The sequence below is a fragment of the Hippocampus guttulatus genome, chromosome 1 (assembly GCF_054856545.1).
Source record: "Hippocampus guttulatus isolate MCC_2025c chromosome 1, RoL_Hgut_1.0, whole genome shotgun sequence".
NCBI classification, from domain to species: Eukaryota; Metazoa; Chordata; class Actinopteri; order Syngnathiformes; family Syngnathidae; genus Hippocampus; species Hippocampus guttulatus.
This window is the reverse complement of record NC_141261.1, coordinates 14,462,779-14,477,539: the sequence shown is the minus strand read 5'-3', so window position 1 is coordinate 14,477,539 and position 14,761 is coordinate 14,462,779. Positions and strand designations below refer to the sequence as shown.

Here is a 14,761-nt window from a genome sequence, read left to right as displayed (position 1 = left end):
GGTCAAATATTTCATTGCGGTGTGCTGCCATCGTAATAAAACCTTCCATTCGGTTCCACTTGATTTCAAACCGATGGCTCGTCAAAGAGCAGAAATACTCTTTGGGGGTTTACGGTGTGAAACACTTACATTAATATAAATGATATCTAAATAACGATTACATGAATATAAATAATATCTAAATAACGATTCAATGATGGGGCATAATGATCAGAATAAAATTATTCTATGCAAATGAAATGAACAGAAAAGGGAAATAGAACTGAACTGTACTTAGGAAGGGAGTTCCAAAAATAGCAAAACAAGCAGACAAAGAACAAGAACTATTCAAGGCTGATGCCTTCATGACGTGTCATTACATAAATCTGACATACCTGCGAAAAAGTTATTATATATAATATTACATTATATATTTTGTATTATGTCTAGATATATGTGTTATTTTATAAAGACCTGTTTTTCAAGAGCAAAAGTCATATTTTTCCAGAATAATAATAACTGCGCCTTTTTCATCATAAAAAGTGTCATATTTATTCCGAGAGTAAACTCATATGTTTTGAATCGACTTGTTAACCGATGACTTCATCTTGGCAAAAAAATACGACCTTATCCTTGTAAGATTACGAGTTTGTTCATGTAGGGATTGACTTTTTATCTTGAAAAATGCAACGGGATTTTCATGCCATGATGCCATTGTCCTTTCAAGAAATATGAATTTGTTCTTGTAACGTTGCTTTCAACCAAGGGTGAAGACGCCCGATGGCAGCTTGGGTACTGCGAGAGGCGAGTCGAAACCTGTCCCCAGCAGCTATCCATCCGTAGATAAACACCTTTTCACGCTCACATTTCTAACATGGATCATCACATCGTCATAGACGGCCTGAAGGACTCGGTCGGCATTTCAGGAACTGCTCTTGAATGGTTTATATCCTACTGAGCAAATAAGTCAGGTTTTCCTTGGTTATTGCCCCGCCCAATAAGTCAGAATCTGTTCCCACTCCCTCTGGGATGACTCAAGGGTCAGCCTTAAGGCCTTTTCTTTTTTTGCAAATACATGCTCTAAATGGGGCGGCACGGTGGAGAGAAATAGTTAGCACGTCTGCCTCACAGTGCAGAGGTCGTGGGTTTGAATCCTGCCCCAGGCTTTGTGTGTGGAGTTTGCATGTTCTCCCCGTGCCTGCATGGGTTTTCTCAGGGTACTTTGATTTCCTCCCACAATCGACTTGACTTATCACAGTTTTTATTGCCATGACAGTGCTACCAACATCAAGCCAGCGCCATCCCAAAATCATATTCAGTCACTAATTTGGGACGCTAAGAAACCAGTTAATTACATCGCATGACATGTCACAAGTTGCAGAGGTTTGATTCCGGGGCTCGGCCTTCCTGTTTGTAGTTTGCATGTTCTCCCCCGTGCCAGCGTGGGTTACCTCTGGGTACTGCGGTTTCCTCCCACAGTCCAAAAAACATGCACGGTAGTTTGATTGAAAACGAAATTGTGAGCGCCAATGGGTGTTTGTCGCTGTGTGGCCTGCGATTGGCTTCAGGGTGTACACTGTTGAAATGAGCTGCAGCACGCCCGTGACCCTCAGGAAAAGCGGATAAGATCATGGTTGGGCGGATGCTCTATTTTGGGGGGGAGGGCAGAATTTGGACAAATGACACTGTGAGTGATGTGTAGAATGAAGCAAAAATGTTCATTTGACCCTACAAACACCACCTATGCATCACTTGCTCGTTGACATTGAAAACAGTGTTGCAAAAATTGCCACCTGGCAAGATGTTTTTCCGTCTCCGACTGCAGTTGAGTTCACAGCACGTGTTTGAGAAGCTGACAAAGGCGGAATGAAACCAGGGAACTAAATACAAGCAAACTGACGAGACAACAAGGTGCACCTGGACAAGACACGAGTTGGAGGGAGCCGACGAGAACAGGTGGAAACAAAAAGACAAGACACGGGGGGGGGGGGGGCGCAAAAGGGGACACAACCGGAAACAAAAGTCAGCCTCGTCAAAACAAAGTCAACACAACACAGATCGTGACAGCTTGGAGTCGTTCAACTCGCATGCAAATGCAAAGCACCTTGTCAGTCCTCCGTGAAAAATGGACTCGGGTTTGACATCTCTCAATTTTTCCATTTTTGCTAAATGGCGAGAGGTTTATGGGGAAGGACGGAACGAGAATATAACGCCTCTCGTGCGTAACGTGAATTTCCTGTGCGCACCTCCACGTCTTGCAGCTGCAGCGGTGAATGTTTATCTGGTCGTGTCCTGTGGACAGATGTTTGTCCGGTGTTTAGAGTCGCATTTGCCCGTTGCATTCTTCTCATTCCTCACCATGCAAAGCCGAACGCTTTGCATGATGAGCCCGTTGGGCACTTTTTTCACCTGTAAAATTAAACAAAACAAACAATTGAGAGTCAGACATGCGCTCTTGTTGATCTGCATTGATGAAGAATGTTTCTCCTAACGATGGGCACTAATTTGAGATGTCATTCTGCCCTCCAGGGGGACGACCCTCGAGAGACGGCGTCGACCTCCGTTTTGAAGACGTCAAGTCAATCGGTTCAGGAAAAATGTTTTTGTCATGTTTTGGGACTTTCCTCTTTCTCCTTGGAGCTGATGGGGGTTGTGTGTGTGTGGGGGGGCGTGATTCAAGAGGGAGAAGTTAATGTTTCAGGAGGGGCCACGCCCCCCCCCACCCCATGCTGAAGCTATAAAATCTATTCTGCCTGCTTGTCTCCACTCCTGAAGGCATCTAAGGGCTGAACAAACACATCTTGAAGTGTTTTGGGGTGTTTTTTTTTTTGCCTCGGTCCCGCTCGAGCTTCATCCAGTGTCCTCATCCTTCAACTGGGGAGGCCATGGCACGTACCGCTTCCCTCCTCCATCACCTCTTGCTCTTCGGAGCAGCGGTTCTGTCCGGCTGCATCCCAGCGCAGATGACCCGAGGTAGGCAAACGGTCTTTGATGAATCGAAATCACGAAATTGAGCATTTTATATTTCCTTGGGGAGTGTAAAAAATAGCTTAAAGGCTTGGGGGGGGGGGGGACATCAAATTCACAGTATTTATTTTTTTTGCTGTTTGTTCCAGTACATGGAAATATTGCAGAATGTGTGCCAGAGTGACACCTTCTCCGTGCAACGTGCCACAGCACACCTTTTGTTTTTAGTTCTACTTTAGCAAAAAGTGTTGTTAACCCTTTCACGCACCCTGTAACCTGAGAACATGATAAGCTGTCCACCTCAAAGTCCACCAAAACATTTGCGCTGACGTCTTTGATCCTCCAAAAGGGCGAAGGCGTCCTCTCCCCCTTGGTGCGATCCTGTCACATCCTATTCCCGCCTTTTAGGATGCAGCGTTTGGGGAAGCGAAGCGACGCGATGATTGCGATAAGGCCGTACGGGCTTGCACTGGGTGGGCTGGGCTTCATGATCAAACCTGCGAGGGGTCCGCCTCACCGCACTGGGCGTCAAGTTACGTAAGGCCATCAAAGGCTGTCAAGACTGGTGCCAAGAACAACAGGGATGCCTCGCTCGCCGTGCCTCTTGCTTCGCATGGATGTTCATCGGCATAGGTGGCAAAAGTACACACGCTGTGCTTCAGGAGAAGTCAAAGATACACGAGCTTCATTCTAACATGCGACCCAGAATGCCATAAATGGGCGAACTGGACGAGCGTCAATGTCACTGTATTGTAATCTAAACTTTTAAGCAATGGATATTCCAATACAATGTAGACAATAAAACAATACTCGTGAGCATGTATTCTTTATCCTCTCCTCAAAAAAGCCACGAATATTACTGCAGTTTACCGCAATGCCGTGACCGTCCATCTTCTTGTTTTTTTTTTATTTTTATGTATGCATGCATATTGTACTGCAGCATAATTCCCATTGTACGATCATCATGCACAAATTATTTCTTAGATATTATACAAATTATTACTTCTTTACATTTTGTCCAATGATGCATATTATTGTATAATTTTTGAGATTAGAGTGCAGACTTCTCATCACTCTTGTGAACATGGAAAACGAGTACTGTATTGTTTCATTCTGCAGGTGGGAAATTGTTTTCCAGTGCAAAATAAGTCAACATTCAAATCCACCAGAGAGACTCGCAGCAAAGTCAAGATTGTGAGCTCCCAATCAATCAAGATATCATGTCGACTTCATCTCTCCCGCTATTTGCATTCTTGTTATGTCGTGTCATCATCCGCGCAGCCTATTTTGGCAAAGTACCGTATTTTCCTCACTCTAAGGCGCTTCAGAGTAGAAGGCGCACCTTCAATGAACGGCCGATTCTAAAACTGTTTTCATAACTAGGGCGTGGAGAAAAGAGGCGACAATAGTTGCTGCGGATGCGCATCGGATTATAAGGCGCACTGTCGGCCTTTGAGAAAATGGAATGCTTTTAGGTGTGCCTTATAGTGCAGAAAATACGGTAGTAGAAAGTTTGGACATTTGTTTTCTGATGTAGAGCATAAAAGTAAAAAGCCATCAGAACAATAAATTCCCAATGACAGACACCTTCAAAATCTGCTTTAGTAGAGGGGAGAACTGTGACCTCGCTCATTTCATGCGGTCCGGATTGGACGCCCGAATGCGAGTATGACGTCTTCGCACTTGTCATTGCAGTCCGTCGCCACAATGTGAAAGTCAAGATCAACGCCACGGGTGACACCATCACCATGAAGTTCCTGCGACCGAGTCCTGACTTCAAGCTGGCAGGTTACATTCTAGGTTATGGCAGCAGCGTCTCCTCCAAGCAGTTCATCCCTTTGCCTGAAAACGGGATACCCTACCAGGCTGAGATGGGTGAGTAATGGCACGTCTTGGGGGGTTGGGGGGAATCAACTATTTCATTTTGACATCACCTAACACCACTCAGGCTTTTTACACCAGCGGTCCCCAACCTATTTTGCCCCAAGGACCGGTTTAATGATAGACAGTCTTTTCAGGGATCGGCCGTTAAGGTGCGGTGGATCAATACAACAAAATAATATGACATGACCGGCATGAGAAGTGTGGTATTTTCTAAACAATAAGAAACACGAATCATGACACGAGGAACGTCCTATCGGGCCACACCACTCTCTGGTCGCAATGGTAACATTGAAAAGTTCCTTCAAAATAAGATACACCGAAATGCAAAGTGCATGAAAAAAATACGACTCTCCACACAGCATATTATGCAGTGGGCTTGTTGCGTGGGAATCTCCCGTTGAGATCAATCCGTATTGTAAGTAGAACTCCTGATACTGTCGTTTAAATGTCGCCTTCTTTTTCTTGGAAGTGGTAGGCTCCTTTTCTGTCACCTGGCTGGACCTTTCCCCCTCCCCGAAAAAACTTTTCAAACTTTTTTACTGATTTTGCTAGCTCCTGGGTTTCATTTTAGCGGCAAACCTATCATGTGACCGAGCAGCGCACCTTCACCTGCGTCAAGAGTGGCATTCAGTGTACGGAGGTAACATATAATCCGGTAATTTTTCAAAATAAAACATTTTTCAGGTTCTGAAATAAATAAAACGGAAGGAAGTTAAAGTTATTTATTCTTCCTGTGCGGCCCGGTACCAAATGACCCGCGGACCAGTACCGGTCCGCGGCCCAGGGGGTGGGTACCACTGCTTTATACTAGAAAGACAACTGTCAAATTTGTGGCATGAATCCAGACGTTTTTCCTCTAACGATGGTTGGCTAATCGAATTTCTTCATATTTTGTGGAAATGATTGTTTAATTGGCCAGCACGGTGGTCGACTGGTTCGCACACGGGTGTCAAAGTCAAGGCCCGGGGGGCCGGATCTGGCCCGCCACATCATTTTATGTGGCCAGCAAAAGCAAATCATGCATGTCAAGTTCCGTGATGCTTGCTAAAGTATGAACCAAAATTTCAAATTGTCATATGTAATCCACAATAACAGTCATTATTCTTGACTTCTGATTTTAAAACTAGTTATTCATCAATTTGTTGTGCGCTGTATATGTAATATGTGGAGGGGATTCAACATTTATAAGGTTTCCCAAAATTCATAATGGCCGTCCAAGGGAAACCGTAACTACAATGTGGCCCGCGACAAAAATGAGTTTGACACCCCTGGGTTAGCACGTCGGCCTCTCAGCGCAGGAGTGTAGGGTTCAATTCCGGCATTGTCCTTTCTGTGTGGAGTTTGCATGTTCTCCCCGTGCCCGCGTGGGTTTTCTTCGGGTACTCCGGTTTCCTCCCACATTCCAGAAACATGCACGGTAGGTTGTTTGAACACTCTAAATTGCCTCTAAAAAGTCATTATTTCACTCTCCAAATAAAACATTGACATATTTTGTACACAAGTTAGCACACTTCTGTTGTGAACCTGATGTGAAATTACACAGGAGGCTCATGTCAAGACAGCTATGTAGGAACAGCAAACAGATGTTTTCCTCAGAATCCCCCCCCCCCCCCCCACCTGCATTTTTGCCAACATTTTTTTTTAAATTCGTTTTGGACTCAAAGGTTACAGTTCTGACTTTTGCTGTTGGATTTTATCGGTCACTCGAGCTGCAACAGGAAACTTGCTCTTGCTCTGTCCAGAATGCTGCTGCTCGCCTCTTGGCTGGTACTCGTAAGAGAGATTACAGAACTCCAACTCTGGCATCCCTTCAATGGCTGCCAATACATTTGAAAGTTCTTTTGAAGATCCGATGAATTATTTTCAAATCTTTCAATGGCCTGCCCTCACCTGACCTCTCTGAGCTTCGACACGCCTGGCCGTCCGGTGCCTCAGGTCTGATGACCAGACACTCCTCGAGGTACCGGAGGACTAACCCCAGAGGGGATGGAGCCTTTTCCGTTGCCGGTCCGCCTTTTTGGAATGAACGTTCGGCAAGCCCCCTGGCTGCCCATCTTTAAAAGTCATCTTGAAACTCATTTTGATCCTTTGGCTTTTGACTCAGCATGAGTCAAACTTGATTTTTAGTTTGACTGTTTTTGTGCTTTCAACTGTCTTTGTTATTCATTTATTGTTTGTTGTTGTATGAATTATTTGACTGAAAAGTCTGAACGTGTTCACAAGAGTTCCTCCGTCACAGATCAATCATCTGTCTCTTTAGATGCGGAACCTAAGTACCTGGTGGCCGTGCAGCCGGTCCTTCCCAACCACGTGACCAAACACTGCACAGGTATTATGCGAGCGCTTTCTGTTTTTCCTCCTGCCTGCCGGACGCACGTTCTCACTCCGTCTCGACTTGGTGCTCAGGAAAGGTGAACTTGGACGAGCCGCTCAATCTGGTGATTGGCAGCGTCAGCCCCACCGCAGTGCTGCTGTCCTGGGGGAGCCGTCTGAAAAATTCCTTTGACAGGGACATCCTGGATGATTGCCTGCAGGACGGGTGAGATTGGGAATCTGGGCACATCCTGGGTGTCACTTTGACAAAATGATCGCAATTTGCTTTGTCTAATTAAAAAAAAGAAAAAAAGTTTCGCGCCGTGAGCTATGTTGATGTCAGTTGAGGAGCATCATATCGTGTTTTGTGACCCTCTTGGCATCCGTAGGCCGTTAGAAACCTTTTTCAGGTCCGACTCGCAGACTTTGGAATTCGCAGCAGGTCTTGGCCCTCAGTGCCACACGACGCAAAGATCTGCATGAAGCTCCTCACATCACTAATGCCGTGCAATAATACGATCAGTGTAATGTACTGTGATGTAAAAAAATCAGCCATACAACATAACCCCGTTGTTTATCGTCGTGGTTGTCCGCAACCATTCTGTTGAGAGATGTTGTTCTGTTCTGAATGTGTTCTAACTGATTTGTTCCAGTTGACTCTCACCTCGACTGCGATTGTCACCGTCTCCATCCTTTCCTGCCTTTAAAAATAGATTTTATCTTTTCCATCAAATAAGTCGAGAAAGTTGGAAAGCTAGGGCTTTGTTTTGAAACCTCCGGACAGATGTCTCCTTGCCAGAAAATGACTCGAGAGAGTGCTCAATATGTTGTTCTTGAAAGGAGGTGAATTAAATTTTCAACAACTGATTCCTTTTTCCATGTTTTTTGACCAGCAGCAGGATGCGGAGCTTCAACTCTCAAGTCTCCAATCTGTCCTAAGCTCCAGCATGTTGAAAAATCTAAAGTGCAAAGAATAGAACCCTGAGGACCTTTTGTTTCTTGTTTCCATTAGTTTCTACACTGTGCGCTACCGGGAGAAAAACAGGAAGTGGATCTATCAGACATGCCCGACGAGTGACACGGTCATCGACAACCTGACTCCTGAGACGCCCTACGAATTTGGGGTCCGCTCCAACAAGGATGACCGCAGCGGTGCCTGGAGTAAAGCCATCATCCAAAGTACCAACCTGGCCGGTAAGAAGCCAATATTGAGGACTGTCTGCGATGTCAAACATATACTTCAAAGTCAAGTCTTTTTTTTTTTCTTCTCCAAAGTCATAACAAACGAATGAATCATTTAGGGACAAAACAAAAATATGTCATTGTGTTAGTTTTTGTGTGCTTTCATGTTTATTATTTTGTGTTTCAGCTAAAACAAAACCGAAGCCACCAAAACGGCGTCTTCCTCTGGTGAATCCACTGGTGTGTAAAGTTTGTTGGGGGGTTTTGGGCGGGGGTACGGGGGCATTTATTCTGGCATGATTTGGAATAATACATTGAACCCGGACTATTCATGGGGCTTAGGTACCAAGCCCTGCCGAGACTAGCAAAAAATTGGGAATCATAATGCTCCTCCATGCTTAAAATGTTTGGAGTTGAATATATTTATAGCTTAAACCCTAAATAGTCCTTGAAGATGAAACCTGATTTCAGAAAAACAGAAGTGCGATAACGCAAGTGTGAATCTCACTGCTTCGCAACCATTAAAAATAACAATTTACCACTTTCCTGTCAGACCTTTTTTTATGTTATTTGATTCCGTGTTATATCAATCATCACTTTTTTTTTTAAATGCAATGAACCCACTGTCCTCAACCAAGAGCGATGAAACACGATGAAATAAGTTTTTTCGATTAGACGGGGCTATGGCCTGTCTAAAAGAAGCTCCATCCCTCAGTTCATCAGCGGTGCTTCAAACAAAGATGCCACATAATTCTGTGCCGAATCAATATATTTATATCTCCAAGGAAGTAGGCTTGTTTTGGCAAATAATAGCGGATGGGTTCCTCCTAAAAAAATTCCAAACTTTCCCTGCATCATCTTGAAAAGTTTACCGCTGCTCTGGCATTGAGCCTACAACAGGCCTGGCGGCCTGCCGTGGGCCCTTAAGATGGCCGCCTGCTGCTCTGTTCGCAGAAGGAGCAGAGTTGCAAAGAGCCCAATTTGTCATGGCTGGCGTTGATACTTTTTGCTTCAGTTGGAATCTTGCTTATGGTCGATAAATCTCGCCAATCGCAGCTGAGCGGTTTTGGTGACATTTTGAGTTTTGGTCCTTTCGGTCATGTGAACACTGCGGCCTGTTTGTGTTTCAGAACCCACTCAGGCCTCGAGCTTTCTTCCCGCCACGTCCAGGTAGCGCCTCCATCTGGATTCTTGATATTTATCCTCTGACACAATCGTATACGTCAGGGCTGGGCGATGAACCGATAGCCAGGGCACTGAGTTTTTGGGGTTGGACTGTTGATTGATTTTATTGATTTATTTCCAAAAAAAAGAACTAAGTTGTCTCACATTTCAAATGTTTTATTAAAACAGTGGGGAAAAAATCGGAGTTCTTATTTAAAAGCTCTGTTGCCCAGCCGTAGTTTACTCGAACAGTAACTTGTTAACACATGATGTAAAACAAAATAATAGTAACAAAACAAATCTTGAATTGATGTGATGTTGCTCTCATTTGCAGCACTTCACAACTGGACGCAGTCTCGACTTCCTTCGCTGCTTCACCGCGCGGCTCTCCCAGGCAAGTGGCACTCTTCATTTGCTCGTGACCTCTGGCGTGACCTCCGGCGCTCGAGTCGCCGGCGATGAGGACACGCTAGCATTTTTAAATGGGGTGTCCTGATCTCAAGCTTAGATTTTTTGCTTCTAGGAATGAACGCATTAGAGCAACTGAGTATTAAGTGAAACACCGTTTTTTGTTTTTTTTTCTTCTCCCTTCAGTGAACGGACACCGGGATTTCCCCCCCATCAAGCCCGTCTTATGGACACGTCCTCGTTCAGGTTGGAGATTGTTTTGCCTAAATAGACACGGGGGGGCTAAGAATCACCGGATGAGTTGCGGCAATGAGCGCCTTTTGTTGTTCAGCGATGGTGAACGGATGATTCCCGGGCCGCTCGCCTTCTTTCTAACATTTGACTTTGAAGATCCTCTTCCAAACCGCGAATGAATGGAAGCCAAAACGCAAACGTTACCTGTTGGCTTTGAGGTCGCCATTGATGTTTATACAAAAGCTGATTGGAAGGAATGCGACGGCTCCGTTGCCGGCCTCATCGTCTTTCAGCTTTCGGCGCTCTGCCGTGACTTGTTCGCTCGCTTTCTTCTTTTGGAAAAGAATCAGTGGAGTGTTCCACACCTCATCGATTTTTCCATGAACGTTGTTGAATTTTCCATGTCAGAACTTAACAAGGAGTGGAGTGATGTTCTTGTTTTTCGATGAGTGATGACGTACGATGTGGCGTGTGTGTTCCAGGGTCTCTGGGCAAGAAAACAAACCTGCTTGGAAAACCGAACCAATCAGGTGAGGTGAACGGCGAACCAGCTGCGTCGACTTTCTGCTTGGATCCCGTTTTCCTGAGTTCCTGAGTTGACTTTTCTTCCGCAGAGAAGACCGTCGACCGGAAACACGCCGATAAACTGGCCGTCCTCCAGCCCAAAGTTCCGGTGGCCGCCACCAAGCCAACTCACGCCAGGCCGACCGAGCGCCGACAAACATACACCACCACGATGTCGCCCACGACTCAAGGTACGACATCAGATGGCGTGCGAGGGGTGGCGCAAGCTCCCTCGCGTGGACAGATTCTGAGCCCGGACGTGATGCTTCCTCTGACAGCCCCTCAGCAAGAATCGTGGGGAAACTCAGACTTGTTCCAGTCGCAGCCCACCTCGGACATTGACGCCACGGGCAAAAAACGTTACGTGGGTAAGTGTCTCTCCTTGTCAGGAATCGGCGCGAATCCAGGCTGAGTATCGTACGTCGCCTCTGCAGCACCTCACGTCATCTACCAAACGGGCAAGAGAGCGGACGAGCCCTGTTCCATTACATCGTCCTTGAACTTCTTCCCCGAGGATGAGCGCAGCGACGTCAACGTGACGGCTGCGCCCAAGTCACCGCCCTCGAACCTCACTGTGGTCACGGTGGAGGGATGTTCTTCCTTCATCATTCTGGACTGGGAGCAGACCAACAATGACACCACAGGTACACCAAGAGTCTTGGAATCTCATCTCACATGTTCAAGGGGAAGTCCAGTCAAACGTTTTCTTGACCATATGCGCCTCCGCTCGTCTAAATACCGTACTGCCTTCTGAATAAGATTGCGTTGGTGCGGCTCTGGGAGGAACCCTACCCCCAAAATCCACTTGTTTGTATTCATTTCAAGGCTCCTTCTCAGGTAACGACCAACTTGACTGGTTGTTACCTGAGTCCTGAGCAACTGTGATGTCATTTTCAGTCGACAGCAAGTGGCAAAATGGCCGTCCCCTGAGATGAATACAAACGGGGTGGATTAGGCTTCTGAATTCATATTCCACAAATGCAATAACTGTCACAATCCTGTCCCATTTGTTTTTTCAGTGTCGGGCGGGAGTGGAGGGGGTTCCCTCCAGAGCCGCACCAGTCGCTAATCTGTCTCGTTATCCAGCTGCCTTTATAAACCTAACCACAGCTGGCTGTCGGATTATTCGCCTTGCTCACGATTCTCTAGACGCTCATATCTTGTTCATTCTGCTCAAATTCTTGCCGTAATTTGTGTCATTCTTCGTGTTCTTTTGTATCGTTCTCGTAATTGGATTTCCTTGTCTTTTTATGACAAGCAATTTTACGTTATTTTCTCTTTGCCTTTTTTGCAAGTGTTTTTGGTCTGTCACATTTGGTCCTGGTTCTTTGTTACCAGCGTCTTTGTCAGTCTTGCGGGGGGGTTTTGTTTTTCTTTTTTAATAACCCTTTTTGTGGAAAGACCTTGTCTACTTTTCTGGGATCCACCTCTACCCGGATTTGTCCTGAACGTAACAATTTAGGCCACATTGAAAATATTGTAAAGACAAGTTTTTGAGTTGACTTCTCCTTGAACTCCACTTCCACTCGTACTCTTTTAACATGGAGGGATCGTGATCTTCTTGAGTAACAATCGATAACGTCACACTTGAACAGTCCGTTGGATCCTTTGAAGAATAATGTCCAAAATAGCTAACAGTTAGCCTCTCCCCTCGTTTCCTCAGAGTATGAAGTAATCTCAACCACAAAAGGACCCGACGGTGAGAAAGTTTCCATTTTGACCACCAACCAGACACATACAGCAGTGGAGAACCTGAAACCTGAAAGCAGGTAAACGCAGGTTCCGTCAGAATCTTTCAAAGCCATATTGAGTGGGACTCAAGTGGAATTCAACGTGTGCCCTTTTCCATGATAGTTATGAGTTCAAGGTGAAGCCAAAGAACGACTTTGGCGCAGGTCCGTCCAGCGAGCCAGTATCCTTCAACACCGAGTCAGGTACGATAAACTGCCGTTGAGTCTCGCATCTGCGCCGTTTCTTGTTTCGAACCGGTGTGGAAGTTGCAGTGATTCATGATGTCTTCCGATTGTTTCCCAGCGGACCCTCGGGTGAGCGAAAACGTCTCAGGTAAGGCCAGAAATTGCGTCTTGAATGATGCCGGGGCGAGGATGAGACAACCCTAACAAAGTGGCTGATCTTGACAGGTAAAGATGCCATCTGGACGCAGTTCCCCTTCAAGGCGGACTCTTACTCCGACTGTCACGGCAAACAATACGTCAAGAGAACCAGGTACCGCAAATTTGTGGGGGTCCAGCTCTGCAACTCGCTTCGGTACAAGATCTACCTGAGCGACTCGCTAAACGGTGAGTGTCTTTCACCGCCACGGGAAGTCCGTGAAGCCTCGACCAAGACGTGTTCTGCTCCACAGGTAAATTCTACAACATCGGGGACCAGAGCGGCTTCGGTGAGGACCACTGCCAGTTTGTCGATTCGTTCCTGGACGGGAGAACTGGACGGCAAGTGGGTGCGGCCCAGCTGCCATCCAGATCTGGTAAAAAAGCCATTTGACATCACATCGCAGATGACGATTCAAACCTGGATGCGACTGATGAATCGTCTTGACCATTTAGGCTTTCATCGAGCGGTGCGACAAGAGCCTGTTCAGTTCGGCCCAATCGGTGGACACTCCCACATCGGCTACGTGTCTTGGTACGAGTGCGGAACTCCCATCCCAGGAAAATGGTAAACCCGTGACTTTGGGCCAGGGGGCCATTCTTTTACTTTTGCCAGGAGTGGAACTCCGATCAAAAATAACAAACTCGGTTGCACGTTACCTCATCAGTGTGGAAAATGAGACTTCTACATTTGCAGTTTGCACATCAGAAATGTCTTTCTGTGGCTACGCAGAGAATTTTCTGTCCTGAAAATGTTCGTCACTTAAAGAAGCGCTCAAACTTCAAAAACAAAAAAAGAAAAACACAGACAAAACTGGGTCTTTTGAATTTTGCAGTTTCAGCTCTACAAGTAAACGACATTCCTACACAGTGGTACCGCTACTTCAGTAAGAAATGTCTTAACTAGAAAATATTGTAAGGCGAGACGCGTTTTCCATGTAAATGCCCTAATCCGTTCCAATTTGCTTTAGAAAACACAGTAAATGTTTTCTAAAGCATAAAAAGTGACAAATTGGCGAATGACGAGGACGCTGCATAAACACACATCTATCTGTCTACATGTATAGACACGTGCGGTAGAGTTCCCTCTTAGCCAATGGGATGCCAGGAAGATGCTCGGCAGTAGCCAATAGCAGAGCAGCTCTAAGTATGTCGCGATCAGGAAACTCGGAGCTTTCGCATCCTGAAATTTCTTTTGTAACAAGAGGCAATATTTTACTGTTGAGGCATTTCGAAACTTGAAAATTCCGTATGAAGAGACGTTTGTAAGTAGAGGTACCGCTGCACGTGTAAATATCTTTGTGTGAAATCAACTAAATTTGGTCGTGGGGAACGGCTCAGGTTCATTGGCTGTTCATCCTGACATTATGATACCGTTTCATTCAGATACATGAACTGGTTTTTCATGTGTACGGTAACATTGTGTAAGTTTACAAAAGGGGAACAGCGGGGTGCTTTTCTTTTCTGTATACAGGGACTTTCATCAAAGCAAATGTCATTTACATTCATTTTCGAGATGATCCAAATGTCCGTCTCGTATGTATTGAGCGCCAGAAGCTGTTAATGTTATTTTGTTGGCGCGAACACACAGGAAGCTTTCTCCCTGGTTTTTCTAGCGTGTGAAAATGTGGTTGTTTTTATATTTGAACAAATAAAGACTTCGATTATTTTTCAAAATGTTTCTTGAGTCTCTTCCTCCAAACAAAAACGCCTGAGGATCAGGATTTAAGCAACGGTGCTAAAACGGAAGCAATACCTCAGTTCAAAAATACAACCTAATAGTATTGATTTAGAGTAGCGGTATAGCATCAATCAGACCATAATTCAAATTCTTGTTGTTTATTTGATGTGTTAATAAACAAAGGAGCTAATAAGCACATTTGCCTGTATTGGGACATTTTTTGGAGGGGAAAGGAAAAATAATGACGAACGTTGACCACAATCGGGGAATTCAG

The 14,761-nt window shown here is 45.4% G+C and overlaps 1 protein-coding gene across 1 annotated transcript; it reads left to right on the top strand.

Annotated features, from left to right (window-relative positions):
- The first annotated feature begins 409 nt into the window (after nt 1–409).
- Nucleotides 410–14,483, top strand: LOC147210532 (target of Nesh-SH3-like). Its single transcript, XM_086112167.1, has 20 exons — nt 410–1,935; nt 2,509–2,952; nt 4,642–4,821; nt 7,091–7,159; nt 7,237–7,369; nt 8,156–8,337; nt 8,513–8,565; nt 9,456–9,495; nt 9,824–9,883; nt 10,084–10,143; nt 10,614–10,661; nt 10,746–10,886; nt 10,974–11,063; nt 11,130–11,339; nt 12,359–12,464; nt 12,550–12,629; nt 12,730–12,759; nt 12,837–12,995; nt 13,061–13,183; nt 13,263–14,483. Exons 2-20 carry the CDS (start codon nt 2,865–2,867, stop codon nt 13,376–13,378), a joined length of 1,968 nt encoding a protein of 655 aa, XP_085968293.1. The 5' UTR covers nt 410–1,935; nt 2,509–2,864; the 3' UTR covers nt 13,379–14,483.
- Nucleotides 14,484–14,761: the final 278 nt, after the last annotated feature.

Excerpts from the sequence above, each read along its gene's own strand:
- LOC147210532 (XM_086112167.1), top strand. The coding sequence starts at position 2,865 with ATGGCACGTACCGCTTCCCTCCTCCATCACCTCTTGCTCTTCGGAGCA. Across the intron at positions 10,662-10,745 it reads TGGAAAACCGAACCAATCAG|AGAAGACCGTCGACCGGAAA; the intron begins GTGAGGTGAACG and ends TTTCTTCCGCAG. Across the intron at positions 11,340-12,358 it reads GACCAACAATGACACCACAG|AGTATGAAGTAATCTCAACC; the intron begins GTACACCAAGAG and ends TCGTTTCCTCAG.